The sequence below is a fragment of the Globicephala melas genome, chromosome 19 (genome assembly GCF_963455315.2).
Source record: "Globicephala melas chromosome 19, mGloMel1.2, whole genome shotgun sequence".
NCBI classification, from domain to species: domain Eukaryota; kingdom Metazoa; phylum Chordata; class Mammalia; order Artiodactyla; family Delphinidae; genus Globicephala; species Globicephala melas.
This window is the reverse complement of record NC_083332.1, coordinates 19,795,423-19,818,616: the sequence shown is the minus strand read 5'-3', so window position 1 is coordinate 19,818,616 and position 23,194 is coordinate 19,795,423. Positions and strand designations below refer to the sequence as shown.

The following is a 23,194-nucleotide window of genomic DNA, read 5'->3' as shown; positions in this document are numbered from 1 at the left end:
AGATGGTTCTCTGAGGCAATGACAGCTCCTGGGTGTGGCTGAGGGTGTCCTTGGTCTCCAAAGAAAGTGTGGACTTGAAAAAGCAGGCAGATTGGAGGAGCAGCTGCCCCCCTTGTGGACGGCATCCGCTGGTGGCTGCGTGGAGAAGCGCTCCGGACTGCCTCCCATTACCATTTCATTATGAGACAGCAGATCCGTGCACAGTTCCATACGCTGCCTCTTGGATGGGGATTCCAAACACAGCAGGGCACTGCAGAGAGAGCTTACCTCCTCTTCTGCCTGCTGGACACCCAGCTCCCTGCCATGTGGCGCTCTCTGAGCTGGCAGTTTCGGACTCACTCCGGGCAACCCGGATGATGGGTGCAGCCCTTCTGTGGGCCTCTCACGAGCTGCAAGGTGCCAGAAGTGTTCCTGAGAGAAGGTATTAAGAACGGCCCAGCTTAAGTGCATTTTCTCACCCCAATACCTCTGGCCTTTGGCATGTTGCTCAGGGGGGTCACCCAACTTCAGGGTGGTGGCCAGCCCCATAGGAATTGCGGGCTTGGCCACCATCATTTTAGAGATAAAGGAAATGAGATCATCTGGGTCACTAACACACGGAGAAGGAGAGTCGGGGCCCCGTTTGCTGAGTCTGTGATGGGTCGTCACCTTCCTCTGGTGGAGGTGGGACCAGATGGCTGCCCAGGCGCCACCGTTCCTGAGTGCCGGCTCCCTCCTCCTTGGGCCTCCATCTCCTTGTGGATAAAACCAAAGGGTCAGGTTGCATTGCTTGTTAAAGGGTGATAATTCTGCATGTTCTTCAAGCAAGGAGCTTCCCTCTCTTTACCAACGAGCAGATTTCTTGATCACCTCTATACTTAAAGAGAAAATTCTACAAGGTGGAGGCAATGAATAACATTATTCTTTCTGCCTATTTAAACCCATTTTGTGGAGTTAGTTTTCCCCCACCCACGTAGGGTTAAATCTAGGAGAAGTCAGGGCTGGCTGTATGGCCACAGCAGGTGTTTTCCCCTGGGCTGGGTGCTTTCTGGGGTTCTCTGCAGACTGTCTTGCATCTTCAGGGTTTGGTCCCCGACGGTTTTAGAATGTTCCCTCTGTTGACTGCCAGCGCCTCCGATACTGGATTCCGTAGTAAACATCCAGTCTCTTCCTATTGAGGTTGCCCTTCCAGTGGCTTCTGGGACCAAGTCTTTTACAGTGGATTTTTGCAGGGGCTCCCTTTCATAGTGACCCACATCTGGACCTTGAGAAACAACTTTTCATCTGTTCCAAATATCTTTGGAAGTGGAACCACTCTCCCACATGGCTCCTCCCCTTGGCCTGCCATCCCTGCGGCCTCCAGCCTTTCGACTTTTCTAAGCTGGGTCCTGAAGTGGTCTCATGTGCCACTGATGCCAAGGGACACGGGACAGGCTCATCTGGAGGTTCCATTCACTAAGCTTGAAAGGGAGAAAGCAGCCCCTGGCCCTCCCCCATGGAAGGAGGGCTGATGACCAGACCATACCAGCAACATGCCCCAAAGAACTACTCTACTGTGCAGATCTCTGCCTTTTCAAAGTCAACCCTCCTAGAGCCTCAATTTGGGGGCTGGTACGGGAGTTTGGACACTTCCTTGCCAGTTGACATCTCATTTTGGATAAAACAAGTGTTTATCCCTTTTGTTTTGTGGGTAGCCTTTTGGAGTTTCCATCTAAAGAGCAACAGAAATGCATGTTTTAACATACTGCTCACTTGATTATCAAGAAGCTCTTCTTAGAATCCAAAGTCAAATCTCTTCTTCTAGAATCTCAGGCCCTTTTCTCCTTTCAGATGCTTGGTGAGAGCAGCTTATTAGTTTCCACTTTCAGTGACCTTCTGGTATTAAAATTGATGAAGATTGTAAGCTCTCAAACTGCTCTTCTGAGGAAGGCTGTGTCTTTCTTTGTGGTGAGGGTTAAACAAGGCAGCAAGGTATTTCCAAAGGTTCTGTGCAAGGCCAGTGCTGTGTGGACAGAATGGAAGGCTTCTTCCCTCTGTCCTTTGCTTTTCTGCTGGATGTTTAGGACATCACAGAACAACATAAACATCCGGTGGCTTCTTCATGGACCACCCAGAAGTGGCCCAGCCAAGCCCTGAAATCTCTTCCCGGAATGTTCCAGTCAGAAAACCTTGTGGGGCTGTAGGGCCGTCCTGTCGATGCTGCTTCTGATCTCTGGGGAATATCAAGGCTAAACTTGATGGAAGGCCTGAAAGTCCTGGCCGGTGTGGCTGGTCCTCTCTAGGGCCTGACCCAGAGCTCTGTTGGTTTTAGCATGTCTCCTGCACCTGTCATGACGGCTTTTAGGGTCGTGGTATCCAGTATCACTCGGCTCTCTGACCCTCTGAGAAGGAGATCTTGCGGGCTCCTGAGGGCATTGGAAGGTAGCCATGAGCCAGACTAGCACAAGTGCAAAACTTAAATATCTTTAGGGTCAAGAGCAGAGCACACCGGTGTACTTAACAATTGGAATCTTCTTCCAGTTAACGAATTCTTTCTTCAGGTATGTCAAAACTACCTACCTAGCTTTTAATTTTAGATAGTGTATTTTTAATTCTAAAATTTTCACTTCATTTCTTTTATAGATTCCAATTTTCTGCCAAAATTCTTCACCTTGTCATCTGTTTTCTTAACTATCTTAATTACTGTTATTTTAAAGTCTGTAAAGTCTCTCTTTAATTCCATAGCTGTAGCTTCGGTGGGTCTGTTTCTATTACCTGCTGTCTCATTTTTTAATCCCTATTTTTGTTCATTTGGTCTTACTTCATGGTGCGCCTGGTAATTTTTTTTTTAATTAATTAATTTTTATTTTGTTTATTTTTGGCTGCGTTGGGTCTTTGTTGCTGCGCGCGGGCTTCCTCTACTTGTGGTGAGCGGGGGGCTACTCTCTGTTGTGGTGTGCGGGCCTCTCACTGAGGTGGCCTCTCTCGTTGCGGAGCATGGGCTCCAGGCATACAGGCTCCAGTCGTTGTGGTGAGCGGGCTCCAGAGCGCAGGCTCAGCAGTTGTGGTGCGCGGGCCTAGCTGCTCCGTGGCATGTGGGATCTTCCCGGACCGGGGCACGAACCCGTGTCCCCTGCATCGGCAGGTGGATTCCCAACCACTGCGCCATCAGGGAAGGCCCTGCCTGGTAATTTTTAATTAAATGTCAAACATTGTGTTTAAAACTTTTAGAAAATTTTAGCCTCTAGATCAGCACTGCCAAATAGGAATAGAATGTGAGCCACATATGTAATTTTAAATTTTACAGTAGTCACATTAAAGAAATACAGAGAAACAAGATATATTTTATTTAACATTAGTTGTCAAATATATAATCATTTGAAAATGTAACCAATATAAAACTATTTATGAGATATTTTATGATTTTTTGTACTAAGTCCTGGAAATCCAGTGAGTATTTTATACTCACAGCACAGCTTAATTCTGACAAAGTCACATCCCAAGTGCTCAGAAGGCACTTGTGGCTTGTGACTACCATATCGGACAGCACAGCTGTAGATGATGCTTCATCCTTCTAGGGAAGATTTACTTTTGTTTCCAGAAGGCCATTAGTCTCGGGGAAGATCACTTAAGCCAATCAGAAATTGGGTTTGTTTATTTTCTATCTGCCCTTTCTTCTAAGTGTGTCCCTGCAGGAGTCATAACTGAAAGCATTGGGTATTTACTGGTACCTTCCACCTTGCCAGGCCCTGAATTCTAATTTTTATCTCTTTGGTCCCTTGGAAAGCTCTGGGTAGCTTCCCAGTGTCTCAGCTGCCACTTGTAAATACACAACTGCCTCAAGGGGAAAAGAAATGCCAAAACCAGGCCCAGCTCTCCTGTTCCCTTCTTGCTAGAATCTGGGGCCCTCACGTCCTGGCTTCTTGCATAACTTTCTTACGCCTTAAAATAATTTACACACACACACACACACAATTTTATGATGCAGTTTTTTCTATTTGTTCTCTTTGGGACCATTGATTTGATACAAGCCTTTTGCCACAGCCAGAAGTCGAAGTAAAATAACACGTTAACAAACAGAAACCAGATTTTTTTTTTTTTTTTTCTGTTTGGCACTCAGTACTGTTGAGCCTTTAAAATCAGGCTTATTTCTCTCCCTCTGATTCACCCAAATCCCTAGGGAATAAGATTATTTTTCCCAATTCTAAGGATTGGCAAGTTGAGGCATAATGAGTTTATTCCTAGGAAGAGTCAGGGACAAGATCCAAACCCAGTCTGTCTTTGTTCTCAGCCCAAGAGCTTCCCACCTGCTCCACCTTACCCACTTGCATGGCAGGGAGGCTTGCTGACCTGGCATTCCTCAGTGACTCCCAAATCTCCATCTCTGTGCAGGGCCTCCACTTGAGAACATAGAGAAGTGGCAGACTTGGTAGTTATTCTGGGCAAGACAGCAGGAGTCACACTCAAAGGACACTCATTCCTCATGTAGCGTTTATTGAGATATTGCTTTGTACCAGACCCTGTGCTAGGCCATGTGGGAGAGACAGGATGATGTCATTCACAGCCCTGCCACTGAGGGCATATTGTTCACCTGCACAGGTCAGGTACCACAACCCTATCAGGAGCCTAGAAGCAGAGTTCTGGGAAACTTACCATCCTGTGAGGCTGCACACGTTCCCATGTACGTGCAGCTCCTGTCCCAGCTTCAGTCTGGGTTAGTTACCTCTGCATTGACAGCTGGGACCTGCCCACACCTAGGGCATAATGACATTTCAAGTATAAAATATTTAAATAAAGGATTTTATGATGCGAGTGAACTAAGATCTTTGACATTAATAGAAATTTTTGTTTTTAACAATAAATATCAAAGTTAATTGAAACTTACTTTTAATTCACTGCTTTTAACCTGATATGTTTTCCTTTTTTAAAAAAGAAATTAACTATGTTTTCTAGAAATAAGAGCAACCTTTACTTTTTTCTTGTCCAATTATTAAAAAATAGGAGAAAACATTCCCAGCCATTTCTCACTACATGAAGACTGCCACAGTTTGGGTTTATTTCCTTTTAGGTTTCTTCCTGTGCTACCTTTTACATAATTATAATCATACCGTACGTATGACTTTGTACGGACTTACGTAAAAGGCCAGGACTTTTATGTAATATATACGTGTAATATGAACATTTTCTCAAATTATTAAAACTCTTTGAATGTCCAAAGTTATGGTTGTAATAAAATATTCTATTTGGGATTTTATAGTCATTTCTCCTATTGTTGAATATTTAGGTTGTTTCCTCCTTTTTTAGTTTTACAGATATAATGCGGGGGATGTCTTTGGACATAAAGGTAGCCCCCCTTAATCCCCCCGTGCCCTCACACTTTAGATTATTTTTCTAGAGCAGATTACTAGAAATGGAGTTACTGAATCAAATAATAGAATATTTTTGTGCTCTTTAACTTATTTTAAGCATTGAATATACTCCTCAAATGGGCAGTCACTTCACCCCAAATATCAGACATGGTGCAAGGCAGGAGGACTTGGGCAACTTCTTGTGGCAGAGACCCAATGTCTGGCTGAAGGTGGGGCACCCCTAGAAAGGCCCGAGCTGTGAGTGGAAAGGGACCCCGATTGCCAAGGGTTAAGGGTAACATTAGTAAACCAAAGGAAGGCCAGTGTGTTGAGAGTGAAGGTATGCGTGCAGGAAAACCTTTTGAGAAGAAAGTAAAATCAAGTCTGCGGGAGCACCTCACTCTTCCAATGACTGTATTGATGGGAGCTGTTGCTGATATGGTGTGTAAATTGAATTTTGGCAACCGAATCCCCTTTTAGAGGCACTGTGAGCTGAATCCTATTTTAGATTGGTGACTCACATAAGGAACCCCGTGGTGACTCTATAAATCAGAAAGTTCGTTTGCAATGCAAATCGTCCTTTCCTGAGTAATCTTCAGCTCCTTAATTTTACAAATTGTATATTGTAATTTTTTTATTTTTGTATATTGGTTTCTGCAAAGTATACTTGGAGGTCGCTCAGGGTCCATTTCAGCCATGGGGTTTGTGGGTCTTCGTGGGAGAAAGTTCTTCTATTGGATCAGCCCCTGAGGGATGGCAGCCTGCCCTCTACCTCTGGCTGTCAGTTGAGTCCCTACGATAATGGAATCACTCCCAGGACCAGCAAATGGAGAAGGAAGTGCCCTACAGGTTTGAGGGAGACTGACAGGTGTTAGGTGGCTAGAAGGTCAGGGAGACTAGGGAAAACACAGCTCTGAGAGCCCTGAGCTCCCAGTACAAGGGGAAAGCCGAATGATCCTGAAGTGGGGCTGAAGTTTCAGATGGAAACCTTGGTCCTCACAAGTTCCTGCAGGGGGTTCAACTCTGACAGCAGATTAGATCCCACTCAGAAAGAAAACATGTGCTGCAGAATGTTCCAGTCTGGTTTGAGCTGATGATGCAGAGGGCTTTGTCTGAGGGTGAGGCAGATGAGCCAGCAAATGCCTTCTTTGACTCCTTCGGTGAGGGATCAAGCGTCTGTAGACTGTACCTCTTTGCCAGAATGGGAGAGGTAGGGCTGCAGGGTACACTGCCCAGCTCCCTAAGGGACATGACTGAGGCCTGTGATTTACAGTAGCCTCAGCCCTGGGGTTTTCTTTTACCCTTTCACGTCAACACCAAGAAGCCACGGAGTTGGGTCTTAGAAATTCAACGAAGTGCAAAAGATACATCTTAAATCGTGATCATGTTTAAAATATTTCTAATGACTGACTTGATTTCATAAATAAAACCAGCTTTGCATAAATTAATGAAATATTTGCACCAGGTAGCATGGTAATTTCCCAAGTTCTTGGGGACCCTGTGGCGAGGTGGGTGCTTCTTCTGCTGAGTTCACAAGTCTAACCTTTCAACTGAGGTTGTGTCCTTCTTACCAGCCTTGAATGCCGAAAACTGCTAAAATGTTACTGAACTTTGCAAGTTACTGTGTTTGCTGGGGCATTGTCCAAACCTCCAAACCTAACTGGAAGTAGAAGTGGTAGAAAACCCCAAGACCCAAACTCAACTTTGGGAAGATTTGGAAAGAGTCCCACGAGCCATGTCCCTGCTAGGGCTTGTTGAAGATTCACACAGTGTATCAGTAATTATTTAACAATCAAGGTGTCCTAAACTTTTATACAGTGTTTAATTTACATTGATTTCTTCACTTTACATGTAGTAATTAATTTTGTCTTACTGACAGATGATTCTCAATGACTGATTTCAAGGGACATTCCTGACAGGTACTTGTTAACCCTTTGTTTTCCTTCGAAAGCCTTTTTCTACTCTGGGGTGCTGTCATGGGCAGCACAGGGATTTCTGGAAGGGGGCCTTCGGGGAACAGCTATGTGGAAGTGGGAGGTGCGAGGCGAGTTTTCATGCAGCTCATAGATCTATTTAGAGTCGCTTTGGGGTGGAGTATGTGGATCTGATCGGGGGGGCTTAGAGCTCCCCCAGTTAACTTTTTGCTCCCTTTAAGAGTTGGCCCCTGTAGATACTGCCCTAGGCCATACTTGAATAGGCTCCAGAGTGTAAGAAGGATTTTCTAGCTTTAGAAGACAAAGTAGAAATCCCCAAATTTGCTTTGAATGAAAAATTGAAGGATTTAAAGACAATTTTAAGACAAGTATTTTTTTGGTTTCTGTTTATGCCTTTTCCCTTATAACGCGCAAGAGTTATAAAAGTCTTCGTAGGGGGCTTCCCTGGTGGAGCAGTGGTTGAGAGTCCGCCTGCCGATGCAGGGGACACGGGTTCGTGCCCCGGTCCGGGAAGATCCCACATGCCGCGGAGCGGTTGGGCCCGTGAGCCATGGCCGTTGCGCTTGCGCGTCCGGATCCTGTGCTCCACAACGGGAGAGGCCACAACAGTGAGAGGCCCGCGTACCGCCAAAAAAAAAAAAAAAAAAAAAGTCTTCGTAGGGTGGAGAGAGCTGCAGAAATGACAATTACATGGCAGTGGAGCCACAGGTCCTAAGCCAGTCCTGTGTTCCAGTTTTATCTGGACACGGTGTGCTTGTTCACGTCGGTTACCGCTGGGCCATGTTGGCGGAGGGCCCCTGATGCCAAAACAGGGCAGGTTGCAATTCTGCTATGTTCTTTTTTTAAAAAAAATTTCCTTCTGTCTTTCATCCCTATTTTGTAGTCTCTGAATATTAATTCATAGCTATTGGATTTAAGACATGAACATCTCCAGGGATAGAATTACAAAAATGGAGAGGGAAGTTACAGTGGACACTTCTTTTTAAAATCTGATTTTTGAATGAATGCTTTGCCCCTTTGCATTGCAGGAGATGACCACTGGGCAATATTGTTATTATTAATGAGGAAGACATGTGTCCTTCGTTTTGCAACTTTCCATCCTAAATGACCTTTTAAATTTGGATACTATCCAAGTCACATTTTAATATCAATGAATGATGGAAAAGGTAAATGAGGTTCAAATTATTCTAACACACACATATTAGAATCTATGTCTATAGCTGTATCTTCTCCATAGCCTGGTCATAACTTTGTGAGTAGGGAGGGAATTTTAACACCAACCCTGTAGATGAACCTTGCGTGTCGGTGGCTGCATCCCACTCAGATGGCAGTCACTGCCCTGTAGCATGGAGCTTCCCCTAAATACACATGGTTCTGACTATCGGTCATTGCTCTGATCCTTAGTAGTATTTTTGTGTTCCCAAGAATGAAGAAGCATTTGTTTGGCAAATACTAAGACATTTTTGGAGAGTTCCCCAAGACTTTGCCCAGCCTGGTTCTTTCCTGGGTCAGACTCAGGTCAGAATTCTGAGGACAGCAGGTCCCAGATCTGGGTCACCATCTTCTTCCGGCTCCTGCTACCGCGTCTGCAGCTCTTCTCTGAGGGCGAGAGTTGGGCCCCTTTGGGGATTTCTGTCATTATCGCTCCTGAGTCCCGTGTCCCTCGATATTTCATCAGAGAAGGTACTCAGATCTGGTTTGGCTTGTAGTAACAAAGGTCTTTTTGTGTCTCCTGGTCCCTCTGCTTCTCCTTTCATTCCCGTGGCATCTATGATTACAGTAATGTGACTAAGGGGGCCTTTTTTCCCAATGTGCCTCCCAGTATTTCCAGGTGGAAAGTAGTTAAGTTCTTCTTTTTACACTTGCCATTTCCACCTACTTGTGCAGAACAGTCTCAGGATCTGCCTGAGCACGTGCATGCATGTTCACAACTGTGTGTGTACCCGTAGTGTGTTCGTGAAGGTGTGTAGAGGTATGTGTTGCGTGAACGTGTGCCTCTTTGCAAGGCACGGGGTGTGTTAGAGTGTCCCTGTGTAATGTGTGAGTGTGGGTGTGGGTGTGTGGGCACCGGCCGGTGGAGGGGTGTGTGTGCCTGTGAAGGTGTGTCTGTGGCCATCAGGGGGCGCTGCTGTCGAGCCGCCCAGATCACAGGGCTTCCGCTCCTTCGTCATATCATAGCCTCCATCTTTATTTGTGTTCACTATTCACAGGGCAGTTAGTGGCTATGCCCCCTTGTTGGTCAAAAACAGTCTTATCGTATTTAGGAACAGTCATGTATTCCCCGAATTTCAACGAAATCCTTCCCGATGCTGTTGTCCTTATAGCACGAACTGGCACCTGCCCTTCGATACTATACCTGCAGGAGGAATTCATCACATTTGGACACATTTCCTAAGCAAGGCTGCTGATGCGCTATGTTAAAAAAAATTAATTAAAAAAATTCAGATCTCGGGAAATTCCAGCAGTCAGTCTCCTCCCTTTATCCTAATCTCTTCATGGTAATGCTCACAAGTACCCCCGGTTCAGACAATTCTTCATTCATTCTCCACCCGCCACCACACTCATACCCAAACTCCCCACCGCTGGAGATTAGCCTTTTGTGAGGCAGTGCATCAAAAGCTTTCTTAAAGTCCCAGTAAATTATACCCCTGGTTTCCCTCTTCAATTCCTTTTTGTTACTTTTTCAAAATATTCTATTAGTTTTGTTACGTATGATCTCCCTTTTGTGAATCCATGCTGAATATCTTTAATTAAATCATAACTTTCCCTATTTTGTCCCTGATTAGTGTTTCCAATATCTTCCCCACCGCTCAAGTCAAGCTTACTGGTGTTTAATTTCCTAGATCTCCCTCAGAGTCGTTATTAAATATAGGTGTTGCATAAGGGCTCTCGTCCACTGCTGCTTCTCCAGTTTCCCAGGGTACTTTTAAAAGGTATTTGCTAATCGTTCCCCTGTTTCCTTGTCTCCTCTTGCACAAATTCTAAGATGGTTCCCATCTGGTCCCCGAGTTATCAGCCTTCAGACACTCTAATTTCTTTCTCACCTGTTCTGCTGTGATGCTGATTTCCTTCGGAAAGGTTTTCCTCTCCTTGGGAAATGCTTGTCTGCTGCTGGCATCTGCTCTCACCTTCCCTTTATGGACATGAAGGCAAACCGTCTATTCTTCATTTTCCTTAGCAGTTGTCACCACTTATTTCAATAAACTATGCTTTGTGCCGTGCCTCCTAACATCTTTAGGAAAAGCATTGTAAATTCAGTTCCAGCACTACCTTGCTAAGCCCCCAACTCAGAAGTCAGTATTTCCCTTTCCAAGGGCTGATAGCATCACTAACTTGTAATTTGGGGCAGGGAGTGCTGACCCTTCCGTAGTTAAACTGTTTTTGATGCTCTCAGCTGTTCTAGGGGAAGCGTGACGTCTGGAGGCCCCCCTGACAACCAGTCCAAGAGGAACCTGGCTCCCACGGTGGCTTTTAGGGGGTTGTAAATTTTCCCACGTGTCATTTTGGAAATCTTCCCTCCCGAGTCAGCTTCAGCCCGGACGTTCTCCTTTCCTTGCACCCTGAGCGGTGCTGCTGGCTTCCCCCGTACCTGACGGATGTGCTTCTGTGGCTCCCTCACTCCCAGGCTGTATTCTCGACTCACCTCATGGCATCTGCTTCCTTCTAGGCCTCTGGGACACAGGCTAAAGGGACACAGACTAAAGCACTGCCCCATGAAGGGTGCACACCCGGTGGCTTTCAGGCACTGGTACCAGCAGGTGCCCCTGTGAAGGGGTGGCCACAGGGAGGGGTTTCACACCTCTGAACTGAAGACTGGGGAAGCCTCTTCAGATGCACTTATTCTCTCCTAGCTTGACCTCGTTTCCTTTTACAGCACATACAACCCAGATCTGCACACTGAAACATCGCTCTCAGGTTGTAAATTCTACACCAAATCAGAAGGCCAAATCCTCCTGTAAACCCAAGGGCCGCTCGACCTACATAACACCAAAGAGCCTGGCACTGATGGCTATCGTGGGTGCCGTCGGGCAGGGGAAGCAGAGGCGTGAGGTCTGTGCCCTCTAGGGCAGGCTACAGGCCTGAATCAAGTTACAGAAACACCATCAGTCAAAAATTTCAGCAAAGTAGGTATGAGTCATCAATAGTCCTTTTGACATTGTTGTATGTCAAAAGGCACACCGCCCATGTCCTGTGTCCCTCGTCATGCAAATGGCTGTAATTTGCGCACACAGAGGGATTTGAAATTTTAAAAGCTTAATAAAGGCTGTGTATACACACACTCGAGCCAGTTTTTAAAAACTGTATTTAACTGAGTCAAATAGCATGCTACTTTGGGGAAAAATGAAGATCAACTAAACTTTTTTTTTAGTTCAAATGTCTTTTTAAAAAACTGATTGTGTGGTACAGACTGGTTGAGGATCTTGCCCAGATACAGCAATGAAAAGTAGATGGGCAGGGACACCCCCAAAACTTTGGATTTCTTCTTCACCCCACCATTGTTTCTCCATCGAAAGGGGTCACTGTCCCTTTGCCTTGGGGTTATGGGACAGGGTGGCCTGGGTCTGTAAATCTATAGTTCACCAAGATCCAGAGACCCGGGACCCAGACCCTTGATCCACCCACCTCACTGAGCAACAGACAGCTGCCTCCCGACAGGGTGCACCGTCCTGTGTCAGCCCCTGAGTGCCGTTCCAAAAGCAATTTATAGATGGACTTTGTAAGCGAAAATAAGAGACACAGGTGCTTCATAATAATTACTTGCACATTTACAGAATCGGACATTCTGTCATTTAATAGACCTAAAACTAAAAAGCTTTTGTCTGTGAAAGGTGACCAATAGAAAAAGGGTTTGGATTATATGATATCCCATAACTTAATCATATGGCTCTTAAGAGGTGGACATACACAGCTGTGTCTCGCTAATATGCATGCAATATGTGTAAACTGATACGCTTTAATTCTAAACTTGTTTTTAGCAGGAAGAAAAAAGCATTTAGATGAGGAACATTAAGATTCAATATTAACCATTTTTTCCCCTTTGGGCAAAATTATTCATCACTTGATATTTATTGAAACAGCATTTTTTGATACAGTGAGATGCATCCTCCTGAAAATTTCCCAAACATCCTCAAAGTTATGTGGCTAAGTGAAAAGGGGAAGAGAACAGACAGCAGTCTCCATTTGGCCACAGAAAGACAATGGACTTGAAGGATAGACACTTGCTCTTTTGAGGCTCAGAAGCCATCCTAACCCCCTAGACCTAGGGATGAGGCAAAGTTTGAAGTCATTTAGGAGGGCTGTCCGGTTATCCGCCTCCCCTATTACGAATATTTGATTTGTCCATGTGCTCTGATGTTTTAATTGTTAGTTTGTACTGGTTTAATCTAAATTATTTAAGGATACTTGTTTAATAATCTTAACCAAAGGCGGGGGGGGGGGGAGGAAGAAAAGAAAAAAGAAACTAAGACAAAGGAATTGTAGATTAGAGACTTTATTTTCAGGGCAAAATGATACGGATAAGTGAACATCAACTGACCAGAAATTATTTGCTTCTGTCTGTTAGACACGTAATGGAGTCATTTAACTAGTCAAATTAGGAGCTGCAGAAATGCACCATGCTTCATTACTGAGTTCGAATGGGCACCATTTTACATTTACGTCAAAAATTATCTCATAGCAAATTAATGTTTTCATTGTGCCGAAGAGCTGAAGCTACGCAGTGTTAGCACCACCTAGAGGCTATTGCAAAAATACTTCAAAGGGATCTACGCACAAGGACAAGACGATCATCAATAGATTAGTTTTAGGGAATAGAGCCCTGACCCCGTTTTCAAGTAGCAACATAGTCATTGACTCTAATTGGCTGGACTTGGCTTATGATGTGAAGTTCTGAAGGTCCCATAAAGATTTCCCTAAACTTGACTTAATACTCAAAGTGTTGAAACATTTCTGCAATTTTCCCACCCTCTTCGCGTTCCTCTTTAAGTCCTGAAGATATCTGTATGTTTGTTCTCACTTTGCTTGAGCTTTTTTTCACCTGTGGACTCACATTATATCATAATCTCAGATTGTAGCTGAATTAGCATTTCTGTACATAAACGAGGACAGTTTTTTTCTCCCACGTTGTAAGTTGGCATCTTTATAATCTTTCTTTTGTTGTAGGTAAAACCTGCTATCTACAGAAAGAGGCAAAAACATGACATTGTTTCATCTTAAAAAATACTGAAACTGGCGAATTCTCTGTTCAAACAGGTTATGAAGGTTGGTAGACTTCCTAAGAATGTTAGTCTCTGTTCAATTCAGCGATAAATCATTTAGGATAAAATAGCAAACCCCTCCCCGATAAAAAGTATTTATTAAAATGATGTGTGGGCACTCAGTGACTCCGGGAAACTGGAGCATACCCTCAGAGCAGAAGCAAAGGAAAGGATAGAAGCATATAAATAGCATTGAGAACTTGAGAATATTTCAAGACAATATTGATGTCTAAAATATATGTGAATGACTGCATAATGATCGAGGCAGACATATTTCAAAGTACAGTCAGAATCTGGCCTCCAACTCAGAGCTTTAAATTCTCCAAAAGACATCTGTTTTCTGAGAGAGCCTTACCAACAGCTGTTCCACATAAAGGGAGGAGCCCAGGACTAGGTCAGGAGATGGCAGGTACAGGACCCTCACAGTGTCGGGCATAGGACACCGGGAGGGCTAGAGTCTACCCTCCCTCTGAGAATACAGCAGGTAGTATTGCTCTGGCCCCAGGTGAGGTAGGCGCCTGTGTTTCCCAGAACCGGGCATGGAACTTTGACGTGTGCTCTTCCTTAGGGACCACCCCACTTTGCAGCATCTCTAAAGGGCGAGCTTGGTGGCGTACCTCTTAGATACTGAAAGGAGGGTTGACTTCACCTCTCAGGCACGAATGTTCGCCCGGTTGCTCTTCTCCTGATACTTAACTCTTCAGCAAGCAAAAGCTGGGGGAAAACAAAGTGGCAGGTGTGATTTCTAAACAAAATAGAATGCTCTGAGTTAAAAAAAAAAAAAAAAAGAGGATAAGCATATAGCACCCATTTTATTCTTAACTGTGATTCACAAATGACCAGTTTTAATTAAAATGCTGCCTGCCAACCTCCTTTGCAGACCAAAAAAGAAAATTTCCTCGGAATGTTATCAACTCTCCAGTTTCTGCAAAGATGCTGTATTTTCAGATTTCAAAGAGAGGATCTCCTTTTGAAAATAAATAATTGTTGATGATCATATGAGCCTGCTAAGTACAGTATTTTAAACCCAAGCTGTGTTGAAAAGTTCAAGAATTTTGCAGTGACCTTAGGGCCACAGATAGGATAATGAAAGATGGAAAGATGAGGGCAGGGTCTAAAAGCGAGTTCTCTTTTGTTCTAACGGAAGCTTTTTGTGTGTGTGGCTTAAGCTTGTGGTTCAATAGAATTTCTTTGAAACAGAAACAAAAATGTGAAGAGCTGGTTACAAGTACTCTGTCTGCTCTTCCCCTTAAAATGCAGGGAGAATTTTACCTCTTCTCATGAATCTTGTCTGCTGAAATGTCTCAGTCTTCATGTTATGTTTACCAAGGCCAGGCCGGAGGACCTGATAATTTATAACCATTCCTATTGGGTTTTATGTAATAACTTTGGAACTCATATAAAGTAATGATCCACAAACTCTTTTAATGTTCATTATAAAATATGAAATATTTCTCAGAACCATTGCAATTATGTGACCAGACATAACTGTTTCACACATGAGTAAATACAGGGAGGTTTAACATAACTTTATTATCTTCCTGTCTTTTCTTCTCATTGATGTGATAATACTGTTTTAATATTTTTCTAAAGAAAAGTTAAGTAATTTTAGAATCTCTGCTGAGGCCCTCTTTATTGGCTTTTGTAATAGAACTCTCAAATCTAATTGTATTTATGCCTAGACTGACACCAGTAAATGTCGTGAATGAAAGGGAAATGCCCCCCAAGCTGTGTATTCTGTAATTATCGATAGATGTGTCTCTGCTGACAAGGTCTGGGGATTTGGGGAGAGTCAGAGAAGCAAAACCGAGACAGAGGCTCAGTCATCAGAGGCCCTGCAGATGCTGAGAGGTGCTTTTCCAAGGGGCAGACGAGCCCGATCGTGCTGTACTCACCACGAAACTTTTCCCCTTCACTGCGTTGTGTCTGCCCTCTCCGGGGTCTGGAGCCAGCAGCATGAAACTTCTCATACAATGGAAGGCTGATCTCCAAAGAAAATTTTTCCTGGGATTCTCACCCTGGAGATTTGAGCCGAGCGGCGGCGGTCTGGCTGCTTGACCTTTATCCGGGGTGTGACCTTGGAGGTCAGCTCTTCATGGTGTGAAGTGTCCTGTGTTGGTGGAAGGCAGTGGGGGGTGTTCTGTACCCCCTCTTCTTGCTCTCTGCCTGGGCAGCCTCTCCACAGAGACCCATGTCCTTATGACTACAGTGACTATTGCTAGTCTGGTATGTGGGAAGGATTTAACAAGAGGGCGGGTGGTGTGCTTGGGTCTCTGCATCTTCTGGAGAAAGGAGAGGGTTTCACACCTTTGAACCCATTCCTCTTACTTAGCCTTAGACAAATGCTTCTCAAAGGCTGGTGTGCAAACCAATAGCCGTGGATCTTGTGACAATGCAGATTCTTATTCGGTGGGTCTGGGAAGGGTCCAGGAAATGGCCTTTCCTGTTCGCTCCTGGCTAAAGCCCATGCTGTGGGGTCCTAGCCCATACCCTGGCCTGGATTCCTCGTCCACCTTCTCCTCACTGCTCACCCTCTTGAGGTGATGAGCAGAGCCTACAGGAGGATGGAGGGTGAGGTGAGGCCCTCTGAGCAGCTCAAGTAGGATAATGGGACTTCAAGTGTAGCCTGGGGGCTGGATCCAGCTCACAGATGTGTTTTGTTTGGCTTGTGTGATGTTTATACTTTTGTCTTCAATTAATTGCAAACATTCTAAAACTGTGAGATTTTTACTTACAAACTCAGGTTTCCGGGTTCTCTGGAAAAAGTGGAATATGCAGGACAGGTGACAGAGGGGGATGAGCGGCTTGTTCTAGGGAGGCGTGGCTCTCACTTCCCCATGGACCTTCCTGCCCTCGGTGTTCTGCCTGGCTTGCCCTGCTCATCACAGGGCATTTAACAGACGTGCACCGGGACACAGGGCCTGGCCCACACCGGGGGTCTCAGCGGCTGAGGCTGCCGGTCCTTCTCTGGAGTTTCAGGACGAGAATTTGTGCCCACATCAGAACCCAAACTCCTCCCAAGTGCTTTAGCTCTGCCTCGGGCAATTGCTCGTCCTGTTTCAGGAGCTGTTCGGGAGCTCCATTCTCCCAAGCAAGCCCCTGGAGAGCGGGAAATTCTCAGCTAATTAAATGTCTCGAGAACACCCCCCACCTGTGACCAACATCACGTTTGCAACAAGCAGGCATGATGCAAAGGCTCCCTGGCAGCAGGTGAGATCCAAGAGCGGCCGCCCGGGCTGCAGGGCCTCCAGAGGGCACAGAGCCTGCCTTCCCCTGCCATCCAGTTTCCGGGTGGGCAGCTTGGGGGCTTGTCACAGAATCTGTAATGTTCATCCGTGCTTAGAAAAAAAAACCGTGATCATCTTCCCGCATGGTCCCCGTCAGTCACTCCCCATCCCCCATCCCATGTTCACTCATACTCAGTCACCCCTGGAAACCAGTGAGCTGTGTTGGAGTTTGATGTGGCAACAAACAGCCACAGTCAGCATGTGTGGTTGCTAAGACAAACAATGTGGAATACTTGCATCCAAAGTTTTCTCATGACTGCCACTGGTCGTGTGATGAAATTAAGGGAAAACCAAAAGGATCTTCTGCTTCCCTGGGCAGTGGCCGTCTCGGCCCCCCGTTCCTCTAACTGGGGATGGTTGCTGCTGTAACTGGTCACCATGCTGCTGCTGCACTGACTGTGCTTGGTTTTCCCCCTGTGAAGACGAGGAGCCCAGCCTCTGCGTCCAAGCAAAAGGCCAACCCTGGCTCTGGCGGATTTGAGAGCTGGCCCCCGCCGTGCAGCCCCTCTGAGCTAGAAGCAGGCTCTTGGAGCGTCGACATTTTTATCCCTGAGCAGAATTCAGGAGTAAAATCTCATGTCTTTTTTATTTAAACTGTTGAATGCTGGTTAGAGGCAGGGTCTTCCTGCTGCCAAACTCCTCAAGTCATCCTTTGGCAGCATCAACAAGTGAAGGGTTCCTCCACTCCTGCAACTGAGCTCAGTACATCCAGGGAGTCAGAAGGATTCACACAGGACACTCAGATTGTCAGCTGTCAGCACTCAGTAGCCAGTTAAGTAAATCTCACTTGAATTAAAATTTCTGCCTTTTCTTCCTTTTACAAGATGGAGTAAAACAATCATTTCCTGGGTCACATATAGTTAGACTTGGATGCTCAGTGACAGAGTGCATGGAAAGAGCCAGCCAATGGCAAGAGGTTCCTGCTCTCTTATCCTCTCAGAGGGTTCTGCTCAATCCTGTTTGTGAACATGGACACTCAAAGAAAACAGCACCCAGGTGTTGCCACGTGCAAGAGGAATGCCATGCCGACCTTGGGGCGCACAGCTAGGCAAGGGGAGCTGGCAGCCAGGGGGTGGTGACGGGCTGGAGAAACTAGGGTGAAATCAGCCCTCACCCGGAAAGAGTCTGCAGTCTACTCAGGGACATGAAACAATCGTATAAATATAAATATAAATCAGATGGATATCTGAGACAGTGAATGATAAAGTCAAAATATGTGGTGGGAAGGAAGTGAGGTCAGGGAGGTCCTGAGGAGCAGCGTGGGACTGAACCGGGTCTTGAAAAATGGGGCTTTGATGCAAAATCTAGTGTTTTACAGCATCATCCAAGGGAGCCATCGAGCAAGGATTTCCTCTTTCCTTTGGTGTCCTTTCCTCTTCCACCTTCACTCATGTCTGAAAGTATTTGCAAGGGCTCAGAAACAAGGCAAGTCCTCTTAGCTGCAACAAGTCATGACGTTCTGGAGACATACCCGGGGGTTCCTCTCCAGTCTGTCCTTGGTATTACTGTAAGGGGCAATTGCCTGGTCTTCTGAATTGGGAACTACTTAAAATAAAATGACTGTTTTATATGATGAGTTTAATTCTTTTCTAATGAATTTTATCAGACTGCTCTTCTGAGCACATATTGTGCTATGGCCATGCTGGACTATTTTCTAACATAAGAAAATAAATTAATTTAGGATTTTTAATCACACTAAAACAATATTAAAATTCTGGCGTGCTTTTTGCTAGCCCTTCGCTGGAGCACACTGCTCTTTGGCGGTAACAGCCCAGCCGGGAAGTGCACTGTAGTCTGTCCCCGGATGCCCGGTGCACCACCGCTCGTGGAATTGGTGGCAGTGGGTCTTGTTGTGTGTGCACGGGAACAGTAAGCTAGCTCCTCTGTGACACACTCTCCAGAGTCAGGAGGTGTCATGCCATCTCAGCAGGGACGCAATCACACATCTGCTCTCTGGTCTGTGACACTCACGGCCCCTCTGGTCTGTCCTTCGACAGCGATGCCTGTCATCTTGTTACAAGGCTCCACAGAAAGTCGGGCTCACCCCTAACATGGCAGAGGTGACACGGGGCTACCGAGCCAGGCTCATTAGATGCCCCGCACTTGGTGGCCTCAGTCTGATTCCTTACTCAAGGGAGCCTGCCTGCTTTAGATGGGAATCTGCTTGAACCACGAAAATTGCAGGAGAGACATGAGGGGTGGGCACACGGTCTGACTGGAAAGCGAGAAGCTACTCTGAAGGCTTTCCTTTCCCTTAGCTTGTCTGCTTTGCAAAGCCTCCCTCTCCTGGAGTTAATTAACAGTTAGTCTGTGGCTGGCCCTGACGCAGTGTAGGGAAATATTCCATCTTAGGTACCATACAGATGGTGGCGATGCTAGTGTTAAAAATGCAGAAAGAATATTCAAAACATGTTCATAAGTTCTCCGAGTGGCATGTTTCAGCCATACTTGGCAGACTGGACTGTCAAATGCAGGAATGTCCTAGAAAGTAGACAGCATATAAATAACAGAGTGGTCAAGAGCTAGTGACTGGTGCCTGATGGGTTCCAACTGGGATGCGATGCCAAGGAAGCCGCCGAACCTCATGGAGCTTCTGTCTTCTTCTCTGTATGATGAGGATGGGAATAGAACCTACCCCAAAGGGCTCATCACTCTACAGAATTTAGCATCCAGAGGCAACAAGTTTCCAGCAACATGAGAAGGCAGCAATGTCCCAGAGGGGCCGTGCCTTGAGTGGACCCCTCGCTAAAGCCACCGCCCTCCTGGCTTCTGTGAGACTCTTTACTCTGGATCTTCTTCTCCTTCACTGGCTTCCCCTTCTTGGTCCTTTTTGCTGACTCCTTCTCCTCTGTTTGCCCTCCTTGGGTTCCTTGTGGCAGTCCTGGCTCTTCCTCCTTCTGTAGTCTCTTCCTGGGAGATCCCATCCTTATGTATAAATTCTACCACTTGTCTACTGGTGGCTTTCAGACCCAAACCTTCAGCCCACTTCTCTTCTCCAGAATTTCTACTCTAATTTTCTATGGAACTTCTCCATTTGGACATCTCAGAACATCACACCAAGGAGTTAACCTTGATTTGTCCCTTTCCTCAGTATTCTCGTCCAATCCACCAGAAAGCCCTGTCAATTCTAGCTCCAAAATAAATCTAGAATCTCTCTTTCCTCCATCTTCACCCTTTCACTGTGGGTGACCATCATCTCCTAACTAGACCTTCCTGCAAAACATTTTATACTCTTAAGCTAGAATGAGCTTCTAAAGACGTAAATTCTTTTAACACTTTTCAATGGCTTTCCATTCCCTTTTAATTAAAACTCAAGGCCCCTTAGCTACAAAGCCCAAATGATCAGGTCCCTACCCAACCTGCAACCTCAACTCTCAGGCTCTGCTCCAACTGCATGGATCTTCTCTCTGACAATTAAACACTTCTGGCTCTCTGATACCTCAGAGTCTTTGAGTACGCAGTTCTCGCTGCCTGGAGTGAATGACAACCTTTCTCTTCACACACACACACACACACACACACACATCTGGCTTCGTATGACCAACTCCTTCTCATTCATTAGGTCTCACTTGAAACATCATACTCTCAAAGAGGCAATTTCTGACCATCCACTCAACAATGGCTCATCACTCTATATTCCCTCTCTCAGTCCCTCACTTACTTCTTAGCAGTTATTTTAAAATGTGGGTGTTCAGTTTTTTCCATCATTTTCTTGGTATAATTCTCCCACCAAACTGAGAACTCCAAGTTTTCAGAGACCTTGTCTGTTCTGCTCATGCTTTTGTCCTTCCGGGTACCACAATGTTCAACCCACAGAAGAGGTTCAATAAGTATTTCTGGAATGAGCGAATGAAAAAATATATACAGATATATAAAATAAAAAGTACTTAAGGAAGCATCAGTTTTCACTCAGATCTGTTTCTTGTGTCCAGACAGTCATTTCTGAGGTGTGCCCATTAGGGATGTCAAAGCCTTTGTTCGGGGGAATCTAACCTTACCAACTGCATGGGGATTTTTCAGAGATTCTTTACAGTTGATAAGATCCTCTGAGCTCCTGGGCAAAGCTGGAAGTGATGCATGCAAGTGTGGCCTCCAGAATGAGCACCTGGAACAAACTTTTTGAAGAGTAGACTCAGACTCTGTCCCTGACCCCCTTCCCCAATTTGACATGGTGGATGTATGTGTGTGTGTGTGTGTGTGTGTGTGTGTGTCTGTGAGCATGAATGGTGATCCTCTTTGACAGATTATTGTTGATTTCAAAATCCATCTCTACCTCCTTTGAAAAAAGCCATAGATGACAAATCTAAGGGATTTGTTAACAAATGGTAGTGACAGATGTGGTCACTCCACTTCTCAGTAGAGATATGATTATTGGCTTTTTGTCTCTGCGTACCCATAGATCTGGTTACTTTTGAAGAGAAACTAGGAGAAGGAAGACCCACATAATACTGATAATTCAAGAGCCAGTGGATAGAATGCAGCTGTAATCCCATCACCCAAACTTCCCCTGCAAAAATGACTGCATTTTGGAGCTTGCGTATTTCTGAGAGGCCTTGTTTGACTAGTTTACCTGATAGTTGTCACAAAGAAGCTGTTTCTAATGTTGGGAAATGGTTCAACGTTGGCAATCCTGGATCATACGGATTTTTCTCCATCCTGCCATCTCCTTGCGTAGTAGTAAAAATATACGTATCCTTTCACCTTGGGGACTCTGATGTTAAAATATATAAATGAAAGAAATTGACTTTGGGCCTAAAAATAAATATATAATGCAGAAATAGCTGATAAACGAATAAATATCTATCACCATTATATTTCAAGATTTCCCAAAGATATCTGAAGCGCACTTAATTGTTACTGTGTAATCAGTTATTCAATTAACCTTCTCATTGAATATATTTTTGATACAACTTTTTGAAGCTTCAGCTTTAAAAGGTTCCTATCGACTGAAAGTTTCAAGGCCATATGGCCTGAGTATTTGATTTGTGCCGTCATGACTGACAGTGGAGGCTGGTCATTACATGCAAATATTTCAGATGGTGTGAGTTTCAATGACGAGGCTACAATGGTGTTGCTCATCTTGTAGATAAATATATTTATGTGCATGTGAGTGTATATTTATATATGTAGACATACACAAAATCTCTGCCTCTTGCGTGCACTTCCCTGGTCCTGTGCATACACACACAGCACCTGCTTCATTTAGTACAAACGCTGACCAAATACAGGCCCCACTCCAGACGTGAGCCCAGTGTTCCGAAGAGTAACTGCATCATCTCGGAGGCCACCCGGTGATTCAGTGATTCGAATTTTGGAGGTCTTCTATTTAAACAAGATAAGAGACTAGCAATGCTCTCGAATGCAAAAATTAAATTGTATGAGGCTTAAACTTGCAAGTTGAAAAAAATTATTTCCACTCAAAGGAAATCTTTTCTGCTCTGTTTTTTGTCTCTTTTATTTTTTCTAGAATCTTCTTAGGTAACCTTATGTTTATAAGAGACTGCACTGACTACTTCTTTTAATTTATTCTATCTCCCGACGATAGTTTTATGTGTGTGGAACTGAACAGTGGTCATGATAATCTTGTGTGATATGTCAGTAGAGGCACAGCAGTGTTCAAGAAATCTTTGTGCTGTGTCGCTCGGGCAAAGGCTGAAGCTTTTGGGTGTAGTGGGTGTAGTGGGTTCTGAGCCCATCCCTGGAAATATGGAGTCCTGTACACAATTGTGGCACAAATGAATTTCAAGATTTCTGGAGGCCAAGGAAGAAACGTATGTGTTAAATAGATATAAAATGTGCAACCCCTTTACCCAGAAATTCCACTTCTAGGCATTCATCCAAAGAAAATTACCTGATGTGTGGGGAAAGATTTTTCTATAGACATAATAATTGTCACATCCCTTAGAACGGGGGAAACTTAGAAAACAACCCATATGCCCAAGAAGAGGGATAAAGTTAAATAAATTAGGTTTCTCCACAGGAAGGGAACACCATGTAGCCATAAAATTATATTGCAGAGGAATAATTAATGACATGGAGAAATATTGACAGTACCTATAACATTTAGTGAAAAGCTGTATTTGAACCATAAATTCTGTAAAAACGTATTATATAGTTCTGCATAGAAAAAAAAAGATGGGATAAATTTACATTTGGAATGCCCAGGGGTCATTTCTAGGTATTGAGATGATGGGAGATCATTATTCATTCTGTATTTAAGCTTTTCTTTACTTTCCACATCTTCTATATATTTTACTAACGAACCCCTGAAGATCTTGAAATTAGCATAGCTTAATAGCTCAGAGCTTAAATTATTTGATTCACCAAACTTTCATGAAAATGGTTTGTGATTGTGGAGTCTCTCCCAACCCCATCTCGGGCCCCTGTTTCAGTGCAGTCCGCCCCCGGCC

At 44.8% G+C, this 23,194-nt stretch overlaps 1 protein-coding gene across 6 annotated transcripts in view; it reads left to right on the top strand.

The window, feature by feature from the left end:
- ZNF536 (zinc finger protein 536) overlaps window positions 1-23,194 on the top strand; it is a 418,630-nt gene that overhangs the window by 348,089 nt on the left and 47,347 nt on the right. Inside the window, exon 8 of one of the 6 annotated variants that reach the window (XM_060288595.1) lies at window positions 7,186-7,225. The exons of the other annotated variants lie outside the window; for them this stretch is intronic. Within the exon in view, the coding sequence (XP_060144578.1) occupies window positions 7,186-7,199 (14 nt within the window). The 3' untranslated portion in view covers window positions 7,200-7,225. The remainder of the gene's footprint in view (window positions 1-7,185; window positions 7,226-23,194) is intronic. 6 annotated transcript variants of the gene reach the window in all.